This window comes from Phocoena sinus, chromosome 16 (assembly GCF_008692025.1).
Source record: "Phocoena sinus isolate mPhoSin1 chromosome 16, mPhoSin1.pri, whole genome shotgun sequence".
In the NCBI taxonomy this organism is placed as follows: domain Eukaryota; kingdom Metazoa; phylum Chordata; class Mammalia; order Artiodactyla; family Phocoenidae; genus Phocoena; species Phocoena sinus.
The window spans coordinates 46921240-46945319 of NC_045778.1; the positions used below are offsets into that span (position 1 = coordinate 46921240).

General features: G+C 42.5%; 1 protein-coding gene across 8 annotated transcripts in view; it reads left to right on the top strand.

Annotated features, from left to right (window-relative positions):
- The window catches only part of PAPSS2 (3'-phosphoadenosine 5'-phosphosulfate synthase 2), an 80556-nt gene that overhangs the window by 47991 nt on the left and 8485 nt on the right, over positions 1 to 24080 (top strand). For 4 of the 8 annotated variants that reach the window (XM_032608900.1, XM_032608901.1, XM_032608895.1 and 1 more), the window contains exons 2-8: positions 3488 to 3605; positions 7351 to 7586; positions 8872 to 9010; positions 9562 to 9680; positions 9800 to 9913; positions 12106 to 12217; positions 18714 to 18919. In XM_032608900.1, the coding sequence (XP_032464791.1) occupies positions 3488 to 3605; positions 7351 to 7586; positions 8872 to 9010; positions 9562 to 9680; positions 9800 to 9913; positions 12106 to 12217; positions 18714 to 18919 (1044 nt within the window). Of the gene's footprint in view, positions 1 to 3487; positions 3606 to 7350; positions 7587 to 8856; positions 9011 to 9561; positions 9681 to 9799; positions 9914 to 12105; positions 12218 to 18713; positions 18920 to 24080 lie in introns of all 8 variants that reach the window. The other 4 variants (XM_032608899.1, XM_032608898.1, XM_032608894.1 and 1 more) reach the window with 1 other exon arrangement.

Sequence of the window (24080 nt, forward strand, 5' to 3'; positions counted from 1 at the left end):
TTTTATTGCTGACTGGTATTCCATTAGAAGAGTATTCTATAATCTGGGTGTTTTGTTTCGTTGTTGTTATCTATTTTCCTATTTGATGGACCCTTGGTTATTTACAGTTTTTGTCCAAAAAAGTTGCTAATCATATTCTTGTACGAGTCCTTCTGTGGGTATAAGTTTTCATTTCTCTTGGGTTAATGTCTATGAATGCAACTGCTGAGTCCTAAGGGAAGTAAATGTTCGGCTTTACAAGAAACTGCCAGGTTTTTTTCTGAGATGGTTGGACCACTTTACACCTCCACTATCAACATATGAGAGCACGTGGGCTTCCCTGGTGGCGCAGTGGTTAAAAAATCCACCTGCCAATGCAGGGGACATGGGTTCTAGCCCTGGTCCGGGAAGATCCCACATGCCACGGAGCACCTAAGCCCGTGCACCACCAACTACTGAGCCTGCGCTCTAGAGCCCGTGAGCCACAACTACTGAGCTGGCGTGCTGCAACAACTGAAGCCCGCGCACCTAGAGCCTGTGCTTTGCAACAAAGGAAGCCACCGCAGTGAGAAGCCCGCGCACCGCAACGAAGAGTAGGCCCGGCTCGATGCAACTAGAGAAAGCCCACACACAGCAACGAAGACCCAATGCAACCAAAAATAAGTAAATAAATAAAATTAAATTAAAATTGAAAAACAAACAAAAACATATGAGAGCCCATCCTTGCTGACTTTAGATGTTATCAGTAGTGTCTCATTTTGGTTTTAATTTGCATTTCTCTCATGACTAGTGACATTGAGCCCTTCTTCACGTGCTTATGGGCCATTTGTGCATCTTCCTTTGTGAAGTGACTGTTCAAGTCTTTTGCCCATTTTTATAAAGCGGGCTGTCTCTTTATTATTGAGTTGCAGGTATTCTTTATATATCTTCATGTCAGAGGATGGAGGGAACACATAGTGCCCACTGAACTAAGAAGGCATCTTGAGACTGAAAAAAATGAGGCAGGCAACTCCATATAATCAATGGATCAGTTTATTATGGGGTAACTTACTCACAGGATGGGATCAGGATTGTGTCCACAACAATCCAGAAGCATTCACAGCTGTACTCCGTGCCACCGAGGGGCCATTGGGACAATTTTATATTAACCTAGAGTATGGGGGTAGGTACTTGGAAGCAGGACGTGCCTTTCTATGTCAAGACTTACGAACAGGTAATGAGTTTCGTGGGCATCAGGAATACGTCAGTGAAGGTTTTCGTCATTGGGGACTAACAGGGCATAGAGGAGAGGTCACCAGGTTCTAATGATTATTAAACAATATGTATTAACTACAAAGCCCTCGATGACAGAGAAGTGATTCACTTTACATTACAGTCCCTGGCAGGGTCAGCAGAAGAGCAGGAGAGACTGTTAACGGCCCAAGATGGCTTCAGTTATGCTAACAGCCATACACTTCATACAGTAGAGAGATATATGTCTGAGACCCACACTCTCCTCTGAGGGGCCCAGTTACTTGATCTTTTTGTCTGTATTTCCCCCTAAAATGTTGCCAGGAATTCTGCTTTGTTTAGTACTATATTTCCAGTGCCTAGTATGGCCCCTGGCACTTAGTAGGAGCTCATTTACATAAACATTTACTGAGAGAATCAATGAATGAACGGATGAACTGACTTGTGGGCCTGATATCCACACACAGTGTTCTTGAATTTAATGGCAGTGATTAACAAGGAAATGGAGAGAAAGAAAATGTTAATGTTTTCCTTGAGCCATAAAGTGTACTTGGCACAAAAGACCCAGGATACCTTCAGGGGATTTATTCACTCAGGGAAAAGATGGCTAGAATATCTCGTGGACTAGCCTCATTTGTCCCGCTTTATGAATCCTCTCGTGCAAGCCACCCCTGCTGTCTACTGTCCCGACCCCTTCCAAGTCTTGGGTTCTGACCAGGTTTGTTTGATGGATGATCAGAGCGTCTAGCCTTGGAGAGTTTTAGGTAACTTAACCCAGCCGATCCCAGCTTTCAACACCTACCTCTTGGTTCCCGCTGACACTGATAATGCTGTTCCCTGCCAGCTGGCCCCTTAGTTGGGCTCTGTGTCTCACTAGCAGGCCCACCCCATGGGTGTGCACTGCCTTTCTGAGGCCCCAAGGGCCAGCAGGGGGCTCCTTCCTCCTTGGTCTTGAAGTGGATTTCCTGATGCTAATCCAGATGGCTCTCCTGCTGCAGCTGTACACTGAATAATCATTGTCAGCGTCCACATTTGTAGGGAACTTGGCCATTTACAGAGCATGTTCCCATCCATTATCTATATAAGCCTCCAAACAGTCCTATTTGTATTCCCCTTGATTTTTTTTTTTCCCAAAGGAAAGGCATAAAGAGGTGATTTAATTTGCTCCAGAATGTAAGAGTTGCCCTCATGTGACCCAGAGTTTTCTAAGACTGTCTGGGTCTTGCTCAAAGAATATTGGAGCTTTTTTTTTTTTTTTTTTTTAGCTCTGGTGGGTATACATGTACAGTGTTTAAAAGGCTTCCTAGATTTTTACATTTCAGCAACTTGGATTACATCTGTCATTAAACATTTAATTACCATACCAAAGACACACATGGGCAGTTCTTAACCTTTTTATTTTTATTTAACCATCATTATGGTTTCCCCTGACCCACCCCCTTCCCCTTTGGATCACATCTTCACATATTGTTTTTTTAAATGTCCACCACAAACTGTACTTATTGACTCATTTTACCTTTTTTTATTCATCAGACATGTACCTTCCTGTTTAGGGTCAGGCTCAGATAATCTGTGCCCTCATGGGGCTGATTTTATTACAGCCAAAATAAATACATTTGAGATTTGAGTTAACCTCCAAGACTAATAACTGGTACATTTCCATTTCTTCAGGCCTTTATGAAAGATTAAAAAGTTCATACACTGACCCTTGGGAAAGTGGACGCAGATTTTAGTACTTGTGAAAAAGGAGTCCTATTTCGGGGATAAACTCTCAAGTTGCTGACGTCTATGTCTGGGTGGGAACAGGAGGGGTATAATGGCCTCTAACTCTTCGTTCTGTGATTGGAGCCTCTCCCAGCTCTCTAGAGAGGAGCTCAACCAGCCTCACCCTATTATTTCCTCAGCGGCTGGAGTATTTGGGCTATTTTCAGTTCATGCCCGTGGGACTCGGGAAGAACATGCATTTACTGAAACAGAGACATTCCCCTAACCATTACCTAAAGGTACACATTTTAATATGTCATGGAACCAGAACTTTTACATTGCATCAATAATTGCCTCATTCCAATTATACTTTCAAAGGGCAGTGATGGGCATGCTAAAGGCAGTGTCTGTTTCTAAATTAGTAGAGTTAATTAATGTTACTCTGTGTGCCCATTATAAAAAAAGGAGTTTCTGTTAGGGAAGACTATTTATGTAATCTGTTATTTTATTATATGTATACACATGAGATTTGTTATTTTATTAATTGAATATGGTGCTTGCTCTTGTTTTGTAGGAGACCCAGCAGAAATCCACCAATGTTGTATATCAGGCACATCATGTGAGCAGGAATAAGAGAGGGCAGGTGGTTGGAACAAGGGGTGGATTCCGAGGATGTACCGTGTGGCTGACAGGTATGCTGTGTTGAGATCTATATATTTTTTAATGGAAAACTGATGGTGACACACAATTTTTAGGAAGATAGTGTCACTACATATTACATGTGTATTTCAACGTTAGAAGGAGACTGAGAGCTGTGATAGAAAGCTCGGGTGTTAGTCCTAACTCTACCCATCAGTGAGAAATAGGACTTCCATCAAGTCATGGAATGTCTCTAGTTCTGTTTTCACCTCTTTGGCAGGAAAGGATGGGACAAGTTGATTATGACATTCCCATTCAGCTCTAAGGAATTCTGTAGTTCTTAATTTCATGCCTAAACACATTTACTGGCAGTTATGAACGGGGCTCTCCTAATTTGACATCAAGCATTTGGCTGTCCATTAGAGATATTCTTTATTCTTTTCTGATGTTTTAATATTCTAGGGGGCTATTTTACTTATTTTAAAAAATTAAAATCTGTGCAAGAAGCAAAACTAATGTTTTCTGCATAGCTGAGTATTGTCCCTTGTGTATAAAAAAAGAACTCATTCCCACCGAGGTGACCAAATGAATCTCCCTTTTCTTGTGTTTATATAGCCCCAGAATGTCAAAGCTAAGGGTTAGTGACAGAACTGGAATTAGTCCTCGGCTGTTACCTTATACTCTGAGTACAAGGTAGAGGAAGTTGATTCCTGGGAATGCAGGTCCGACATAGGCTGGACTCAAAAGAAAAAAACAGGTTCATTTCGTAGACATAATATTTCATATGGAGATGAACTCAGATGCAAAGATATGTTTATCCAGGTTGTGAAATCAACTCATGTGTTACTGTTTGCTCACAAATGCTGATTTATTCTAACCTGAAGATAGTTCTAGAAAACACAACAAGCGAGGACCTGCCTTGCGTCTTTTCTTGCTGTTCTGAGTCTTTCCTATTCCTGTCTAAAGTAGCCTCATTCTTCTCTTTCAAGTTATTTCCTAGTGCCTGTGGCACTTGCCCTTGGTTTCCGGGTTTCATTCATCCCTGGAAGAACAACTTTCCCTGCTTCCAGGGTGAGGCTGGACAGAGGGCAAGGAGGCTGCTGTGTTCTAGAAGGCAGATTCACCTGCTGCAATTCCTGATATGTTTCCCCCGCTCCCTCTGAGAGACGTGACGTGCAGCAGTGAATAAAACAGCGTGCTCCAGACGTTTCCCTCTTGCTATGTGTTTGCCTTCATGAGATGTTTTGCCTTCATGTGTTTGTCCAAATTTTGAATCAGGACATACCCACAGAGTCCATTTTTCTTTCTTTTTTTTTGCGGTACGCGGGCCTCTCACTGTTGTGGCGTTTCCTGTTGCGGAGCACAGGCTCCGGACGCGCAGGCTCAGCGGCCATGGCTCACGGGCCCAGCCGCTCCGTGGCATGTGGGAACTTCCCAGACCGGGGCACGAACCCGTGTCCCCTGCATCGGCAGGCAGACTGTCAACCACTGCGCCACCAGGGAAGCCCAAGTCCATTTTTCTTAATGTAAAACACCCCTGGAAAGACAAAAAGAACAGGTAGAAGAGAAAAAAAAAATCTCAAGGGTATACTTCCTGTCTTTTCTTACTCTCAAAAAGTCATCTTTTCCTAGTTTATTTTTTTATTCTCATATTACAGACATTGGATATTGACCAGGCAAATCAGGAGAAACCAAATACTTGAAATCTGGAGAGTTGGAGTTGGGTACCGGCTTCACCTACATTAGCTGTGTGATTTTGGACAAGCCAATCAACCTCTCTAAGCCTCGGTTCCCTTATTTGTAAAATGAGAATAAAGATAATACCTGCCTCATAGAGGTATAGGTAGAACAAAATGAAATAAAGCATATATGCACTTAGCACAAGTCCTGGTCCCTAGTAAAACTCTCAGTAAATGTAATTGGTGTTACTTCAATGTATTAAAATAAATATTCCAATGATCTATTTTAATACAGCTAACTGTGTTAGAAATTTCTATTGTTTCTCTCATTTTCTGATGCAAGAGAACGTACCAGAGATTCAGGAGTCCCATTTCTCCTACCCCACAAGTGGACATAACTTTTAAGAGGAATTTATCACATGAATTTCTATCCAAATGCAACTGAATTACATAAAGATGTAATAGACAATGCCTTGATTTACAAAGATTGCCAACACATTCTTCACGTAGCCGTTTCTTCTAATGGTCCTCTGTCAAAGCCAAGGGCATGACTTTAAAACATAACTAAAAATATGGAAAATACTTGTTTACCTTTCATATATCACCTTTCTTTCCAAGTCTCTCTGTCCTGCATCCCTTCTTTACTCTTACTTTTTCTTTTTCCTCTTTCCCCCTGCTGTCTTCTCTGTATTAACAATTTCTTGACTTTCTTTTCTGCCCCTGTCCTGACTTTTCCTCTTCCGGGTGCTGACAGTGGCTTGGCATCACTGCATTTTTCTTCGGGTTCAGAGATCTTTAGAACAACTGAATTTTTAGAGGGCTCCTTTTCCAGGGTGGTTCAGATTTTGAGCTCTTAAGTAATTTTGGCGGGTAGCATTTCATTCCCTTTCTGCTTACGTTCTCCCTCATGTAGAAATTATACTGTGTGTTCCCAATCACTGTGCTTTGAAACCATGGTAAAAGGCACCTTGTAACTCCACTCTCATGTAAAGACTCCAGACGCCTAAGAGTATATGGCAACTCTAACTACATCTACAGCGTAGCTCAGGGTGGTTCTCTGTCTTTGTGTTTTGAGAATCATTTTGGAAAATCTTGAAAACAAAAGGACAGTATGTTGGTTCTCTTGTCAGATGGGTGCTTAGCAGCATCTACAAGGGAGGTGGCCCTCCCAGTCTCCAAGGGCTGGCTGTCCCTCCATTCCAGCTGATTGCTCTCATAAGGGGATATGAGGACACCACTGCCAGAGCCTCTGATTTTCTTTCAAGAGAAGCCATAATCTGAATTTGTATGCACAACTTTCTAGTCTATAAAATACACTGCGGGCAAAGTGTTACCAACTCAGGTCCTTGGACTCCTCAATCAATAGAAATTGATAAGAGGCCAGACAAGGAATTCAGGCAAGGCTTTATTGAGGTCCCTGCTGCAGCAGGGGGGAGCGAAAACAAGAAACAATTGCCCTTGCTCACTCCTGAGGTGGGGCAAACCGGTTCCTTAAATGGGATGCGAGTAGGGGCAGATGGGTGGTCAGGCTGGAGCGGTGGCTTAGGTGGTCAGCTGACCCTGTTGGTGGTGCCGTGTGCAGGAACCATGCGTAGTACCCTGCTTTTGCTCCCTGCACCTCAGAAATGGCAGCTGGTTTCTGGCCTTTTTGTATCTTACTGTTTATAATTTGCCCCAACTGTGGCCGCGTGCAGGTATTTTTAGTCCCTTATAGTTTCTTTGTTTTCTGTTGCTCCAGGAGATGTTTGTCCAGGTGCAAGTACCGTGGTAAAGGGTCCCAGGTCCCAGCCCATCCCAAAAACACACCAAGGACCATATGTAGCCTGCCAAGGTCTCCCTATTGACGAACGCCTTTTGCTTTGAAAGGCTATAATCCTAACAAGGGACAAATAGTTTTTTCAAGATTTGAAAGAAATGCTAGTACTTGACTTGTAGTAAACTTTGCTTTTTCTAGATTTGAAGGGTTTTGATTTGAGGGCAATCCAGTGATTGTAATGAGGGTTTAATTATGCTTGAATTAGGTAAAAATTAGAATCAGTTCACAATTCAGATCAGAGCACAATTTATAATCTTAAACAGTCAGAGACAGTGCCTGTCCTGTCTTGCCCATTCTGAACAGGTCTCTCTGGTGCTGGAAAAACAACGATCAGTTTTGCTCTGGAGGAGAATCTCGTCTCCCACGCCATCCCTTGCTACTCCCTCGATGGGGACAACGTCCGTCATGGCCTCAACAAAAACCTTGGATTCTCTCCTTGGGACAGAGAAGAAAATATCCGCAGGATTGCTGAGGTGGCCAGGCTGTTTGCCGACGCTGGTCTGGTCTGCATTACCAGCTTCATTTCTCCTTTTGCAAAGGTAAAATGCTTTGGCGACGCTGCTCTGGTCTGCATTACCAGCTTCATTTCTCCTTTTGCAAAGGTAAAATGCTTCGGCAGTGCACACGATTGCCACACATAGCACCAGTGCTCTCAAGCTGCCAGGATGAGGACCCAGCGGAGGGGAGGACAGAGGAATGTCATACTTCCAGTCTCCCCCACTGGCTCTCCTTCCCCCACTTGCTCCCTCATTTCCTCTCTTTAATATTGGTTACATAAAGAGAGTCCCTTCATTTCCAGATGCCAGGGCACCAGGTGACATAAACCCTTCCACTTTCACAATGGTAAGGTACACTTGGCCAGAGTTGAAAGGAAGAGAAAGTTAAACCAGAAAAATTCCAAAGCTCAGTAATTTTATTGGGTTGGCTGAAAAGTTCCTTCGGGTTTTAACCAAAAAGCCCGAACATTTTGGCCAAGCCAGTATTTCTCCAAAAAGTCAGAGGCCTTAGCTTACTAAAGAAAACAGCAGTTCATCGCCAATGCATCAGGTTATGTGTGTTTAACGTTGAAATCAACGAGGTGGACTGTTACTCCTCTTGTTTTAAAACAGGAAATTTCTGTGAATTACATATAAGACACTATGTACTTTGAACACATCCTTTGAATGAAATGCTGTCATATTGCCAGCCCTGTCTTTTAGTTGGGATTCTTTCCCATTTTTGTTTGTTTGTTTGCTTTTTTTTTTGGTAAGTACTTGGGAGATTTGTTTACTAGAGTGAAATTTCTGGAGTTTCTCTAAAGGGCTAGTTTCCTGACACCTCTGAAGAGCTCAAACCCCAGTGTTATCTTAAAGTCATGGAACACCAGAGCACACAGTATTTTGTGATGAAGAATTTCACTATGAAACCTCTTCTTACATTCTTTTTTTTTTTGGCCAAGTTTTTTTTTTTTTTTTTTTTAATTTATTTTTGGCTGCGTTGGGTCTTCGTTACTGCACGTGGGTTTTCTCTAGTTGCAGTGAGCGGGGGCTACTCTTTGTTGTGGTGCACGGGCTTCTCATTGTGGTGGCTTCTCTTGTTGGGAGCACGGGCTCTAGGCACGCGGGCTTCAGTACTTGTGGCACGTGGGCTCAGTAGTTGTGGCTCATGGACTCTAGGGCACAGGCTCAGTAGTTGTGGCACACGGGCTTAGTTGCTCCATGGCATGTGGAGTCTTCCTGGACCAGGGCTCGAACCTGTGTCCCCTGCATTGGCAGGCGGATTCTTAACCACTGCACCACCAGGGAAGTCCCTCTTCTTACATTCTTAAAGGTAATTATTTTCCAGGATCGTGAGAATGCCCGCAAAATCCATGAATCTGCAGGACTGCCATTCTTTGAGATATTTGTAGATGCGCCTCTAAACATTTGTGAAAGCAGAGATGTAAAAGGTCTCTACAAACGGGCCCGAGCTGGGGAGATCAAAGGTAGGAGAGCCAGTTCAGCGGTATCTTTGCCCCTTCCTTATGCCACCATTTCTTATCAGTCTGCGCCCAGAAATCTGTCTGAAGTTTCAAAAACCGTTTTCCAAAACTGCATATAGTGCCCACGACTTTTTATCAAACCGTCATATCTTCAGAATGTCCATGGGCTAGTTAAACCGTGGGCTTGTATTTTTCAAGAACTATCACCCCAGCCACAAGCAATCAAGTTTAGAGAACTAAAATGGATATGTGTATGTGCATGTGTGTAGGAGGAATCTCTCAGTTTTCCTCCTACTTGTTTTCCTTTTCCATTCTAATCAGCTGCAGAGGGCTTAGACTCAGACAGATTTTGGTGATAATCGGGACTTTCTGTATTGAAACCACAGCTGTATATGTTCTTATCTATGGCTAGAGGGCAAGGATAGCTGTTTGACCTTTTCTGTTTTAATCTGAATACAGCAGTTGAAAACATTATTGCAACATGTGTTATGTCTTATTGAGTCAAAAGATTGTTCTGTTGGTGCAGATGTGATTTTCAGCCTTCTGCCTTGCAGGCTTTACGGGTATTGATTCCGATTATGAGAAACCTGAAACTCCTGAGCTTGTGCTTAAAACCAACTTGTCCTCCGTGAGCGACTGTGTGCAGCAGGTGGTGGAACTTCTACAGGAGCAGGTGGGCGGACTGAACGTCTTTTTTAATAGTTTTATACAGTCATAAAAGATCATCTGTTTACTGAAGTGTTCTTTTTATAGTTTTCATTCCAAACTGTTACCAAGTCTGCTTCATTTCAGAACATTGTACCCCACACTATAATCAAAGGCATCCACGAACTGTTTGTGCCAGAAAACAAACTCGACCAAGTCCGAGCTGAGGCCGAAGTGCTCCCTTCGTTATCAATTACCAAGGTAAGGTGGTGCCCACTGGCTAATGGAGACTTAGGCTTAATGTCAGTCATTATAATCCATTTACAATTACTCTTAATTAGGAAGGTAGACATAAGGAAAATGCAATGCCTATAAAGAAAAACACTTCATTTTGCCAATTTTTTTTTACCTCTTCTTCAAGAAAATCTCTCATCAAGTGTTGCCCCAGGCAGCTGATCAATGCCATGTACAGAGGCAGACTGGGAACATAACTTCTGTACTTGCAGAGGACAGTTTTATATGGTTGTCATTATACCTTCAGTTATGCCTGCGCTCAAGCATTAGGCAGTAATTATTTGTTGGCAGTTGCTGAGAAAATAGTTTGTCCAGAATACAGGTGTTTCTTGGACCATTGAGAAGGAATTTGAAGAAAACAAGAAGCAACCCGGATCTAAAGTGACATGAATGCCTTGATCTTTTTTCTACTCTGCACATCCCACTCTTCCCTCATCAGGGAGAGTTCAGTCTGAGGAGAGGGAGCTTTGGTTGCATTGATTTTGCAACCTAGAAGATGTTAAGATGCAATCCCAGCAAACAGCCCTGCAGATACCTTGGCCTGTTTACTGGTTAGTGTTAGTTGGTTCATATAAGGTGATCAAGTCTTCACTGGTAACCTTTTGGTACCCATTAAAACCTTGGACATTTTTTTTTTTTGCGGTACGCGGGCCTCTCACTGTTGTGGCCTCTCCCGTTGCGGAGCACAGGCTCTGGACGCGCAGGCTCAGCAGCCATGGCTCACGGGCCTAGCCGCTCCGCGGCATGTGGGATCTTCCCGGACCGGGGCACGAACCCGTGCCCCCTGCATTGGCAGGCGGACTCTTAACCACTGCACCACCAGGGAAGCCCTGGACATCTTTTTAAGAGGCAGAGTACATTGGGAATGTCCTTCAGCTCATGAAGACCCCAGGCTTTAGTAAGTCATGACGAATTTATAAACACAATAAATTCTGAGTTTTCCAATGCTCCAGGCAGGTGAGAAACACATAATCATAATTACAGTGTGGAATAATAGTTCCAATAACAAAATGGTCTGCAAGGTACAGAAGAACTTCAAAGCATCTAATGATTAACTCTCTTGATCCTAGGGGTGACAGGAAAGATTTAAGTGCAGTGGCCCATGAGCTGGGTTTTATTTTTATTTATATCTATTTATTTATTTTGGGTTTTTTTTTTTATTTTTATTTTTTGAGCTGGGTTTTAAATGACAAACAGGGTTTTCAGGTAGAGGGGAGGATGGGCTTGAAACCACGTGTGTGTTCAGACTGCACACTGTCTGGCACTGTTGGTGACTAGGCCCCCAGGTAGGGAGTGGTGCCAGGTGGACATCCCTACATGAGCCCCTGGGGACAGAGCTCGAAGGCCTGTCAGTATCACGCTAAGAATTTTAGACATTTGTCTTTTTTTAAAAAAATTAATTTATTTATTGTTTATTTTTGGCTGCATTGGGTCTTCGTTGCTGCACGCGGGTTTTCTCTAGTTGCGGTGAGCGGGGGCTACTCTTCATTGGGGTGCACGAGCTTCTCATTGCGGTGGCTTCTCTTGTTGTGGAGCACGGGCTCTAGGCGCGCAGGCTTCAGTAGTTGTGGCACACGGGCTCAGTAGTTGTGGCTCGCGGGCTCTAGGGCGCAGGCTTCAGTAGTTGTGGCACGTGGGCTCAGTAGTTGTGGCGCATGGGCTTAGTTGCTCTGCAGCATGTGGGATCTTCCCGGACCAGGGCGCGAACCTGTGTCCCCTGCATTCGCAGGCGGATCTTAACCTCTGTGCCACCAGGGAAGTCCCTGGACATTTATCTTAGTGTCAATGGTTTGCTCAGTTCAGTCAAGTAACTAGCACATTTGGTGAAAAAAATGTAGCCAAACCAGAATTTTTGTGGGAAAAAGAATGAACAGTGAATCTTCAACACAGGTGCACATTGTAAGGATAGACAGAGCCTAAAGTGTTCAAAGAAATCATCCCAGTTTGAAATCTTTTCACCACTCTCCCACAGAAAGTTCTAGACTCAAACTTCTCCAGCCCCGCTAGATCATGGGTCAGCATTACATATGGGAATGCTTAAATCATAAAAGGTTCTGCCTTCATTCTCCTGTCAACTGAATAAGAAAGGACTGCCCTGGGGCCAGATGGCTGGAAAACGAGCTTATGGAAATGTTCACCTGCTTTTTTGTGTTTTGCAGCTGGATCTTCAGTGGGTCCAAGTTTTGAGTGAAGGCTGGGCCACTCCCCTCAAAGGTTTTATGCGGGAAAAGGAGTACTTGCAGGTTATACACTTTGGCACCCTGCTAGACGGTATGGGTTTTTGTTCTTTCGTTTGTTTGTTACTCTTTATTACTAAAGAAAAAAATATTTCTCAGAAGTTTTCACAGGAACAAGAAATGCTAATCCTCGGTTTGTAAATCCTATTGTGAAAATATTATTTATGGTGTGTCCAGTTATGTATAAGCTTCCATTTTTAGGATATTTTTTGGTTATCCTCAAAGGATTATTGATTATCTAAAGCTAAGGAACCAAAAAATAAAGGTTTGACTTGCACACAAAGCCAAGAGAAGGTTAAGTCTTTTTCACCTCCACCTGCCCTTTGCTGGCCGTGATATTCATAAGGCAGTGGACCGTCAGAAGCACCATTGGCAGCTGCTTGGACCATCCTGGGGAAGCCAGGATGGACTCAGCACTCATTGCTGACTTGCAGGATGCCTCCCATCCTCCAGCAGACGTTATTGCAGCAGCTGCTCTCCTTGGTGGATAATAAAGGGTTGATATTCATGCCCATACATGAAATATATTAGGATGGCTTCATCCACTAAACTTTAATACGGGGTGTTAAGGCAGCTTTCTGGGCAGAAGCTGAATGGCTCTTAGAGAACTGCTCCTGTGAAGGTTGGAATGATGTCTCATTCAGAAAACTTCTGGATCCTTCTCTGATCATTTCCTTCCTAGAACTGTCTTGACCTTATCAAATAGAACTTATTTATTTCAAGATCTTGGGGAATAGCTGATAAGTGGGGGAAGGAATTTGTAATACGGAGCAGGGCTCCAAACCTTCTAGGAAGAAAAATCAAATCAGATGTTCTTTCCTGAGAAAGATGTTCATGTTCTAGGTTTGTGCCTCTGCCTGGGGAATGGGGTGTAAAGCAACCCCAGTTGTAGTTAGGTTTCAAAACTCCCCATACCCTCAAGAAGCCTCCTTAATTCCTATGTAAGTCAATTACTAAAAATACATACCAGGGATGTAATATGCTGCCCACCTCTACCTAAGTAGAGGCAGAATATCATAGTGGATAAGAGTGAGCTGTGGAGCCAAACTATCTGGGTTCAGGGCAAATTACTTAAACTCTCTGGGCCTCAGTTTCCTCATCTGTAAAATAGGGATGTTAATAATAGTACCTACCTCAATGGGATGTTGAATGTTTAAAAGAATAAAGTACCTAGTCCAATAGTAAATGTTCCATATATTAACAACCCCCTCACTGCATAAAATTAAAAGGACTTCAAAGTCTTGAACAGACCAAGAAGCTTATCTCTAGTCACATCCGTTTGGAAGTAGCACAGATAAGATGTTCATCAGCTAGTCAATAAATATTTATTGAGTGTCCTCGGATGTCAGGGTTTGTTCTAGCTGCTGGAGATAATACGAGCTTGCTGGGACAGGCAGTGCAGTTCATCTTCTGAACTCTAGTCCAGAGGGGTTTTCCCACCACATCAGTGGTTGTGAAACTTTTTTTTCAAGTCATAACTATTTCAGTGAAATCTGAGGCAATATATACAACAGATAAAAATGGAACTGCTCCTTTGGAAGAAGTGGGCTCAGTCTTTCTCCCACCTGGACAGCAGCCTTGAGGGTGTCTAGGGAAAGCTGGTTGAAACACTGCCCTCTACCACACCATGACAGTCTCATGACAGAGCTTGGCTCGATGGCTTTTGGACCGAGTAGACACAGTTAAATTCCAAAAATGATGTCTCTGTATCAGAAGGTTGGACAAGGTATCATTTGTATGGATATCATTTAATTTTAACCAATTTATGAAAGTTTGAGTCACCACCATTGAAAATTTGAAATAATTTTTGTAGCCATAGACATGTGGCCATTTTTATCTACCATTAAACAATCGCACATTTCTTGATCACCTACAATCTGCAGGTAAAATTGTTTCTATTCTGACCCTGTCTCCCAAAAGTATTTTGTTGGTTTTAATTTTCTCAAAGGTTCACAATTTCCCCCTATAGTAAAAAAAAAAAAAAAAAAAAAAAATTAGCTCAGTCTACTCAGTCCAAAAGCAAAATAAAAAATCATTTTTTAGTGTTTTTGATGATTATATAGTATGAGTTACTCCCTATATTACTCAAGGGTCTATTTTCATGTCAGTGTATTATTATTATTTTATTTCTCACTGGATATATAATTTGGGGGGGCTGTCATAGATCCTCCAATGATAAATGTCACATCTAAATTTGAAAATGGAACCTCAAGCTTATGTTCTTGACTGGTGGCATCCAAGTAGGGTTAAGACATAGCAGCCTTGTAAGACCTGATCATTTAATGGCAAGTCTTCTGCGGCTCTGACTTTCCAAGTCAGGGCTTGAGAGCTTTTCTATATACTGCCAGCATTTATTTAGCACATAATGTGTTCTGACCCTGGTGCTTGACATAGGACATCACATTTAATCCAGATAACACCACTGTGAAGGTATTTTGTCCATATGAGGAAATAAGTATTGGGAAGGTTAAATAACTCCCTCGAAGCCTGGATTCAAATCCAGGTTATCCTGGGACTGGGCATACTCTCATGTCCTCTAAACATCTGGAATTCTAGGACATTCTAAAGCAGTTTGCCTGTATACCTCCCAAAGCCTGGTTTGGAATCATCTGACGGTAGTTATAACATCACATATTTGTAAGAGACAACTTCTTGCTTAAGTTGGAGGGGTTATTGACATATGTTATAATTATTTAAAAACATAATTATTGGGCTTCCCTGGTGGCACAGTGGTTGAGAGTCCACCTGCCGATGCAGGGGGCACGGGTTCGTGCCCCGGTCCGGGAAGATCCCACATGCCGCGGAGCAGCTGGGCCCGTGAGCCATGGCCCCTGAGCCTGTGTGTCCGGAGCCTGTGCTCCGCAGCAGTGAGAGGCCCGTGTACGGCAAAAAATAAATAAATAAATAAATAAATAAATAAATAAATAAATAAATAAATAAATAAAAACATCATTATTTTAAAATGCTTTTGGATTGTATTGGACATTATTCAATATAAATTCTGGTTTCACCAGCTTTTTGCTGTCACATATGCTCTATTTTTAGAAATAACAGTAACAAAAAGCTCAGTATCTTTGTATGTTGTATGTATGAAGCTTCATAGTAGGAGTTTGTTCCTTGTCATTGTTGCTTTACTATTATTTTGGTGGAAAGTTGAAAACAATATGTTTCTTAATTTTGTTTGTATTTCTCTAGGCATGTTCCTTCCTGGTATGTACTTTAACTTTATAAGTAGTTAAATTATTATAATTAGATATGTTATATTAACTAGAAATGGTAAGGACATAACTAGAAAAAAAAAATCTAAATGAACTAGTTGGAATTGCTAACAGTTCATGATCCAACCAGTTATAATAGAATAATGCTGCATTCTTCTGTTGACAGGAGTCCAAGTAACAGGAAATTTCTGGATCAGAGCAGCTGTTGTTTATAATGTTTTATTTGGCTGACACATTAAACTTGTTTCTGAATTTCTGTTGCACATTTTGTTCCTGAGATTTTAAAAATTTATGATCCTCTCTGTTAATTACTTCTACTGAGTGTTGGTCCCCATTTTGTTTCACAAATCTGGAAATGTTTTTCTATTGCATTTATAAAACATTTTTAATTGATGAAGGACACATCAGTTTTAGATACAGTTTAAAGTGGATGCCCCTGGTTGGACTGTGGATGATTGTGCTCCGTTTGTGATGAGTAATTATGCGTGAATTTAATTTCAAGCTATGACAGTTGATGGTTATAAAACTGGGAATAAACACGTACTCGCTGCAATTCTAAACTTCTAAAATGTACTGGAAGAAAAAGGTAAAATTCTGAAGATATCATTTATCTTGAGTATTGTTTTCATCATTGCTGTTTTTCCTTGAAAAAGACGAATTAAGCAATCTAAAGTATTTGTTTTTGCCCAGAAATAGTCCCAAACAAATGATAAGCATATCTACAAGGTTAAAACAACAGGCTTGAAAATTATTTAAAGCAAAAGCAAGATTATTCAATTAAACATGAAGTTAAGTGTTGGACTAACTGTGGCTAAAAAACTACGATACTCTTTTCCCAAATGAGTTATACTGCAGTAAAATAATCAGGGTGGTTCCCACCAGAGCTGAAGCACATGATAGAAAAAGGCTGAAAGCCCAAGTCAATGTTTAAAGCTATGGAGGCTATTTCAGCACAGAGTTAAATTGTAGGATAATTTTATGTATTAGAAAAGTTGATTAAGATGATAGGGAAACCCCAGTAAATCTGCTTTTACCTGTGTGGAGTTGTAGCTACAGGTGTATGAGATCAGCTGGCACTGTTACTCGGTAGAACTCCCTTCCACAACATCCCACAGATTAGTCTCTTGACAACCTGTCGGGTACTGCTGTTTCCTTAGTTGGGATTTTCACTCAAGGCCAAGATGAAGGTGGATCAGAGGCTACGCTGGGCTGGAACCTAGTGGACCAAAGGAGGCGATGGCAACGAGCAAGTGGAGTATTCTTTGGATTTCAACCCAGAGTCATTGATGGAAGGCAGCACCGCAAGCACGTTGCAGGCAGAGCTGGGTTTCCGCCAGCACCCAGCCCACCTTTTGCTTTGCATCTTGTTTTACTTTATTTTGGTCAAGGCACTCAAGGCACTCTTTGTAAGCAGTGTGGTCATGCTATCCACAGAAAGCCTCTTCCCAGCAACCCAGGGATATACATATTATTTATGATCCCATTTTCCAAGTGGAGAAACTGAGGACAGAGAAGGTGGGTGACACAGGTAGTAAATAGGAGATCGCTTGGCTTTGAGTTTAGTGCTCTCTGCACAGGGTTTGCTTGGACTACTCTTATTGTCTGTGAACTTTGAAACAAAGGAGTTACTTGAGTGAGGAAACTCATACTTTCTGTGTACAGTATCTTCCTTGTTGTTTATGAGGCTCCCAGAGCAGGTTGCAGGATTTTATGATGGATGGGATTTCTTTATTGCTGGAAGTTGCTGTATATATCCTGTGACATTCTTTATATCCTAGTAACTTTTGGAGAGTATTTTAAATGTGCAAAGTGATATGCCTGTAGACTTTTGTTTCATAGCTAATGGGGGAGTATGATGCCCCAAAGAAATAGAACTCAGATCTTTAACTCTATCAGAAGTGGTCTAAATGTTGGATTTTGAAAGTTAGATTTAAAAGACTTCATTAATCTATGGTACATTTTCTCCAATCCATAAATAACAGCATTTGCTTCCTCTTTTGGAAATCCTGAGTTTGTAATAAGGAAGAACAAATTTTACTCCACATTGGATCTGTTTCTTTTACTTTAACCTTTTTATTCTATTGCTTTTACAAGTTAATCCCTAAAGGGATGTTGCCTATAAGCTTAAATTATACATAATGGCACATCGCTGGGAACCCTGCCTCTCATGTGATGAAGTTTAAGCTAAAAGACCTTTGTTTCGCTCACAGAAAACATCCTGACTAAGCCCACCTGTGAATGACCGCAGGGAGGAAGAAATTAACATCCCCTCAGAGTCTGACGGGAACCAGAAAATGTTTGACTTTATCCCCTCCCCTTTTACTATAAAAGAAGCCTGACTCCAGGGAAGGTGGTTCTTTGGGACACGAATCTACCATCTTCCCGGTCTGCTGGCTTTCCAAATAAAGTTGCTGTTCCTTCTCCCAACAACTCATTTCTCCCTTTATTGGCCGGTGGAGCGGCAAGCAGTACGAGCTTCAATTGGGTAACAAATTGAATGTTGTTTTTACTCACTTTCCTTTCATTCCCTTCTGAGTCTTGAACTTGGGAACTCCCCCCAAATCTCCCTGATATTCTTTAATGTTATACACTTAATTCTGTGCCCCCATTTTCTCACTGTAAGTACAACTGAAAGCCTGACATATTTGCTAGAATGTTAGGGCCCCATTACAAAAGGGGAGAAACAGCTGTGTGATTTCTTTTACATTATCTGGCTTCACTAAGAAATCAGTCATCCCTCCCAATCTGAGGGGGGTTGGTTCCAGGACCCAATGCAGATACCGAAATCTGTGGACGCTGCAGCCTCACAGTCCAACCTCTGCATCTGCGGGTTCCTCATCCACGATTCAACCAAAGGTGGATCCTGTATAAGGTTTGCTATCCACGAGGCGGTTGAATTTGCCGGTGTGGAATTCGCAGATATGCAGGGCATTGCCAACCTTTATTTTATCTAGTTGGATTTTTAAAGACTTTAAGCTTCCTAGTGTGTTGAGGTCACGACCAAATTTGAAAAAGAACTCCGAAGGGAGCCACCCCCTCGGGAGCCACCCCCAAATCACTTACTGAAGCCACCCCTACAATTTGAAACAGTCCGTTTTTCACAAACGCTCCATCTTTTGCTTTGAGAAGCCTCTTAAAGGATTTATCACAGACGCTAGAGAAACTAGTGCAGCCAACATAACCATGTTAGAGTTAGGTCTTAATGCCTTTTGCAGGAAATGTCTGGAAGAGACGTTGTGCACGTTTGAGTCCCCTTTAAAGGAGCCCACACCTTGTATCCCACATTCATGCATCAAATGGCACTTTCCACAGACGGAGTGATTAACATGAGCATCCCCGTCGTGCTGCCCGTCTCCGCGGACGATAAGACACGGCTGCAAGGGTGCAGCGAGTTTGTCCTGACACACGGAGGACGGAAGGTGGCTATCTTACGAGACCCTGAATTCTACGAACACAGAAAAGAGGAGCGTTGTTCCCATGTGTGGGGCACAACCTGTGCAAAACACCCCTACATCAAAGTAAGTGGCATAACGTTTGGAAGGTCTTTCTTTCAATTTAGGATAAAAATAATTCTTAATTCCTTCGCGAAGGACTTAGAAAAACGGAGGTTAGATGGAAGAATGTGTTTCTAAGGGAGGTCCTGCAAGCTTTGCCTGGGGAGATGTTTTTAGATAGGGCAAAGAAATGACTTTTTGTTGGAGGGCTGGTCTAAACGGTCTCTTGAGTCCTCAGATCCTGTGATGGCTGTGACTCCCTCAGCTAAATGGGAAACAACTGGACTGGGGAGATAATTTAGTTTAACATCATGAGGGGAGAACCAGAATCATAGCTGTGCTATGCACAAAACCACAGCCAGAGCTTGCAGCCCTGTCCATTTTGAAATTCACAAGGGAAGTCAATTTCTTCCTACAGAATGGATCCAGCTAAGCTCTGGAAAGAGACTGGAAGTTCATGCTCTGTGGCTGTTGTGCGGAGGGGGGGTGGGGGTGGGTGGGTGACATTGTTTCAATAAACAAAAAGCACAGATAGCAGCAGAGTTTCCGGAGGGAAAATACCGCATTTTCATCGGATTGAAAAATGTGTTCATCTGATTAGGATTATTTTGGAGTCGATCTGCCTAACGGCAAAGTAGACTAAAATTCCTCCGCCTCCTTCACAGCTTCTAATTGTTGTTCGTGATGGGGTGGGATTGCAGGGAGTGGAATTGTTGGGTGTGGTTCATTTCCCATAAAGAAAAATATGTGAAATTGAATGCAAAAGCTAGCCCTTATCTGAGATTAGAGCATTAGGGTTGAAATTTAAAAAGACATATACTAGTGATTCCCTAGCTGGAATAACTAACTTTCAGAAAGTTCAAAGGTAATAGAGAACCATCTGAGACCCAGGAGACTCTAAAAAGCCTTGTGGTTGGACAAGGCATGTCCTCTCTCTTGTCCTCAGTTTCTTCATTTATAAAAGGAGGGGGCCAGACTCAGTAACTCTGAGATCTCTTCCAGCTCTGTGACTGTACAAAATGGATGTTTGAATAAACCGGTTCAAATCTGTCAGACAAACTTCCCTTTGGTTTGGTTTTGTTTTTTTCAGTTGTGAAATGTTGCAAAGTAGGGAGGGCTTTTGCAAGGCCCCTGGTGGAACACAAGAGGTCAGTGGGGGAGCAAAGCAGCTCCTCATTTATTGGACACAATTAGCCACCCTGCAGATAAGCTCAGAGCCATCAGAACATTTTCTCTCCAAGAGGCTGGGAGACAGGCCTTGAAATTACTGGACAATAGCTATTCGAGGAATTGTGTTGTGAGCCTTAATTATATCTTTGTCTCATTCCTTTTCTGATCATAATCCTTTAGGTTTGGGCTCTCATCTGCACTCAGTGACCTAAAGAATAGTGGCCTTTCTTCATGCCAGCTCAGATATTTCCACTCTTTGGGCCTAACATCCATGGTTAGCACTAAAAGAAAAAAAAAAAAACCAACTAAGGAAGCTCCTAAGCAATTATGTTTATCTTGTCTCGCATCACGTGCTGGCAGTTGGAGGTCAGAATGTTTTCGATGGCAGGGAGAGTGGGGCTGTGATTTGTGGCCTTGAAAATATAGTCAGGGACTCTGTAGCATTAGGTCATTAGAAGGACTCTGTAAACATTCCTAGTGAGCTAATGGTGAGAAATGGGCCATGGATAACCAGAGAGAAAACCACTCACCCTGTATAAGCTACACTTGGAGCACTGAAGGTGTGTTTATGAGAAAGGAACTGTCTTCACTGGACATTTTTTAGCACCTTGAAATTCACAGTAAAACTTAAACATGTTTTTTTTGGTTTTAGAACCCCAAACCTTCCAACAATAATTCCTTCCAAAAGTAATTATGGGCCTCCTTGTGTTTCCATGTGGCACTGGGAGTTATATTTGCATGGAAAATGGTCAGAGTCACCGAGGAAACTGTCTACCTCTGTTGCATAGCCCCTCACTGCAGTACCCTGACCTTCCATTCAAATCCTCCCAACCCTCTCTTTCACTAATATGGAACCACGTGACGTGTCACAGATGCGAGCATGAGGAGAGGAGCGGGTGAAACTTGTAAAAATAATGCTTAGTGGAGCCCTGTTGCCTTTCATCCAGGGATCTCAGATCTTTTTCAAATGGTAATTATTTCTCACAATGTTCCTGTGAAGCACCTAAGAATCATTACTCCCACTTTACAGATGTAGAAACCAGGAGAACAGAGTATGACTTCCCAATGAAGGATAGGAATGAGAGTTTCTATATCCTTTAGCCCTTCAATGAAGACCACATCGTTAGTTAGAGCAACCGAATCACCTGGGGAGCTTTAAAAATTACCCATGACCGGGGCTTCCCTGGTGGCGCAGTGGTTGAGAGTCTGCCTGCCAATGCAGGTGTGCCCTGGTCCGGGAAGATCCCACATGTCGCGGAGCGGCTGGGCCCGTGAGCCATGGCCGCTGAGCCTTCGCGTCCGGAGCCTGTGCTCTGCAACGGGAGAGGCCGCAACAGTGAGAGGCCCGCGTACCGCAAAAAGAAAAAAAAAAAAAAAAAAATTACCCATGACTGGATCTCTACCTCACAGTCTTTGATTTAATTGGCTTGGGCTCAGTTCTGGGTATTATGGGTTTTGAGGCTCCCTGTGATTTTAATATTCTGTGAAGGTTGAGAACCATGGCATTAGATAATTATCTGCAGCTGTTTCTTGTGTGGCTCCACCTGGATATATCCTGCAAGCATCTCGCACTCAACATGGGCAACTTCACCCCAGCCTTGTCCCCCTCCTGTGTCCCCCATCTCCGTGAACAGCTCTGCCATCCAAACAGTGGCCCATGTCCAAAACCTAGATGTCATTCTTTTTTTCTTTTCTTTTTTTATCATGAGATCAACAACATTTATTTTCCATAATGAATTTCCTCAGTTTTGAGTGTACATCACCTGGCATTCTGAAAAAATATATATTTTCTGTGTTACTTTCAAAGTATTATTTTTTAAATTTAAGTATACTTGATTTATAATATTGTGTTAGTTTCAGGTGTACAGCAAAGTGATTCAGTTATACCTGTGTGTGTATTCTTTTCCATTATAGGTTATTACAAGATGTTGAATATAGCTCCCTGTGCTATACAGTAAATCCTTGTTGTTTATCTATTTTATATATAGTAGTGTGTTTCTGTTAATCCCATACTCCTAATTTATCCCTCCCCCCCACTTCCCCTTTGGTAACCATAAGTTCGTTTTCTATGTCTGTGAGTCTGTTTCTGTTTTGTAAATAAGTTCATTTGTATTATTCTTTAGATTCCACAAATGAGTGATATCATCTTTGTCTTTCTCTGACTTACTTCACTTAGTATGATAATCTCTGGGTCCATCCATGTTGCTGCAAATGGCATTATTTCTTTTTTAAAAAAATGTTTATTTTATATTGGAGTATAGTCGATGTACAATGTTGTGTTAGTTTCAGGTGTACAGCAAAGTGATTCAGTTATACATAAATCTATTCTTTTTCATATTATTTTCCCATATAGGTTATTACAGAGTATTGAGTAGAGTTCCCTGTGCTATACAGTAGGTCCTTGTTGATTATCTATTTGATATATAGCAGTGTGTATGTGTTAATCCCAATCTCCTAAATTACCCCTCCCCTTGCCACCTTTGCCCTTCGGTAACCATAAGGTTGTTTTCTAAGTCTGTGAGTCTTTCTGTTTTGTGAATAAGTTCATTTGTATCATTTTTTTAAAGATTCCACATATAAGTGATATCATATGATACTTGTCTTTCTCTTTTTTTTTTTTTTAATTAATTTATTTTTGGCTGCGTTGGGTCTTCATTGCTGCATGCGGGCTTTCTCTAGTTGCAGTGAGCAGGGGCTACTCTTTGTTGCGGTGCGCAGGCTTCTCATTGTGGTGGCTTCTCTTGTTACAGAGCGCGGGTTCTAGGCGCATGGGCTTCAGTAGTTGTGGCTCACAGGCTCTAGAGCACCGGCTCAGTAGCTGTGGCGCACGGGCTTAGTTGCTCTGTGGCATGTGGGTTCTTCCCAGACCAGGGCTCGAACCCGTGTCCCCGGCATTGGCAGGTGGATTCTTAACCACTGCGCCACCAGGGAAGTCCCGTCTTTCTCTCTCTTACTTCACTTAGTAGGATAATCTCTAGGTCCATCCCTGTTGCTGCAAATGGCATTATTTCATTCTTAAGACTAATATTCCACTGTACATATATACCACACTGGACATCATTCTTCCTTCTTTCTTCTCCCTTGTCCATTCAATTACCAAGTCCTAACAGTTCTGCCTTCTAGGTATTGCTTGAAGGTGTTCACTTCTGTTGCAACTTGGGCCAGGGCACTTAATTTCTTCCCTGTCTCTTGCCCTAGTCCCCTCGAAGCCCCTCTCCAATTCTTCAGCTAGAGTGGACCGTTCAAGCTTTATTTGGGAGCTCACATAAAGCTATGACTTCACCTTACTACCTCTAACCACCACCGCCCAAGATATTCCCCTCCAGCATCTCAGCTGGTCACTATATCATCCTCTGTCACACTTTTGCATGTGCTGGTCCCTCAGCCTAGGACACTGTTCCTTCCACTCCTGCCTCCTCACTTTCTTTGTCACACCTTCCCACCCTCAGCAGCTCCTCTCCTGATGTGCACGTTCCCTCTTCCTCTCTAGGTTATTTCCACTCTTCCTTTCCTTGCCCTCTTTCAGCCTGTTCACCATAGCTTTCTTAGTCTTCATCCTAGTGTTTGAGCTCATCCTCTCTCCTTTTTGCATTCCTGTTGTCTGTGATTCCAAGCCCCGTTTCTCTTTCACTGCTTCACTAGACTCCCTTAAAGCCTGTTCCTCACACGTGTGTCCAGTTCTGCAAACTCTAGCTGTGGTCCCACACCTGCCTTTGGCAGGAGGCTTGGAAGGAAGTGGGTACTTATGGGCCACAAAGCCCTTGGAAATTAGAGCCACTGGACCTCCCTTCCTGATAGCTGGACCACAGTTCTGGGGACAGTTGAGCCACCTTGGGGACAGAGATGCTCTCTGTCCCTCCTGATCCCAGAAATGCCAAAAGCATAGTTTCAGCATTGTTCTCCAGATATATTTTTAGGCTGGCTGGTGAATGAAACAGGTTCGATATTGCCTTTGCCAATAGAACAATATAGGGTGGACCCCTTGTGCCCAGAATGAGTTACTGCATGCCCAGGG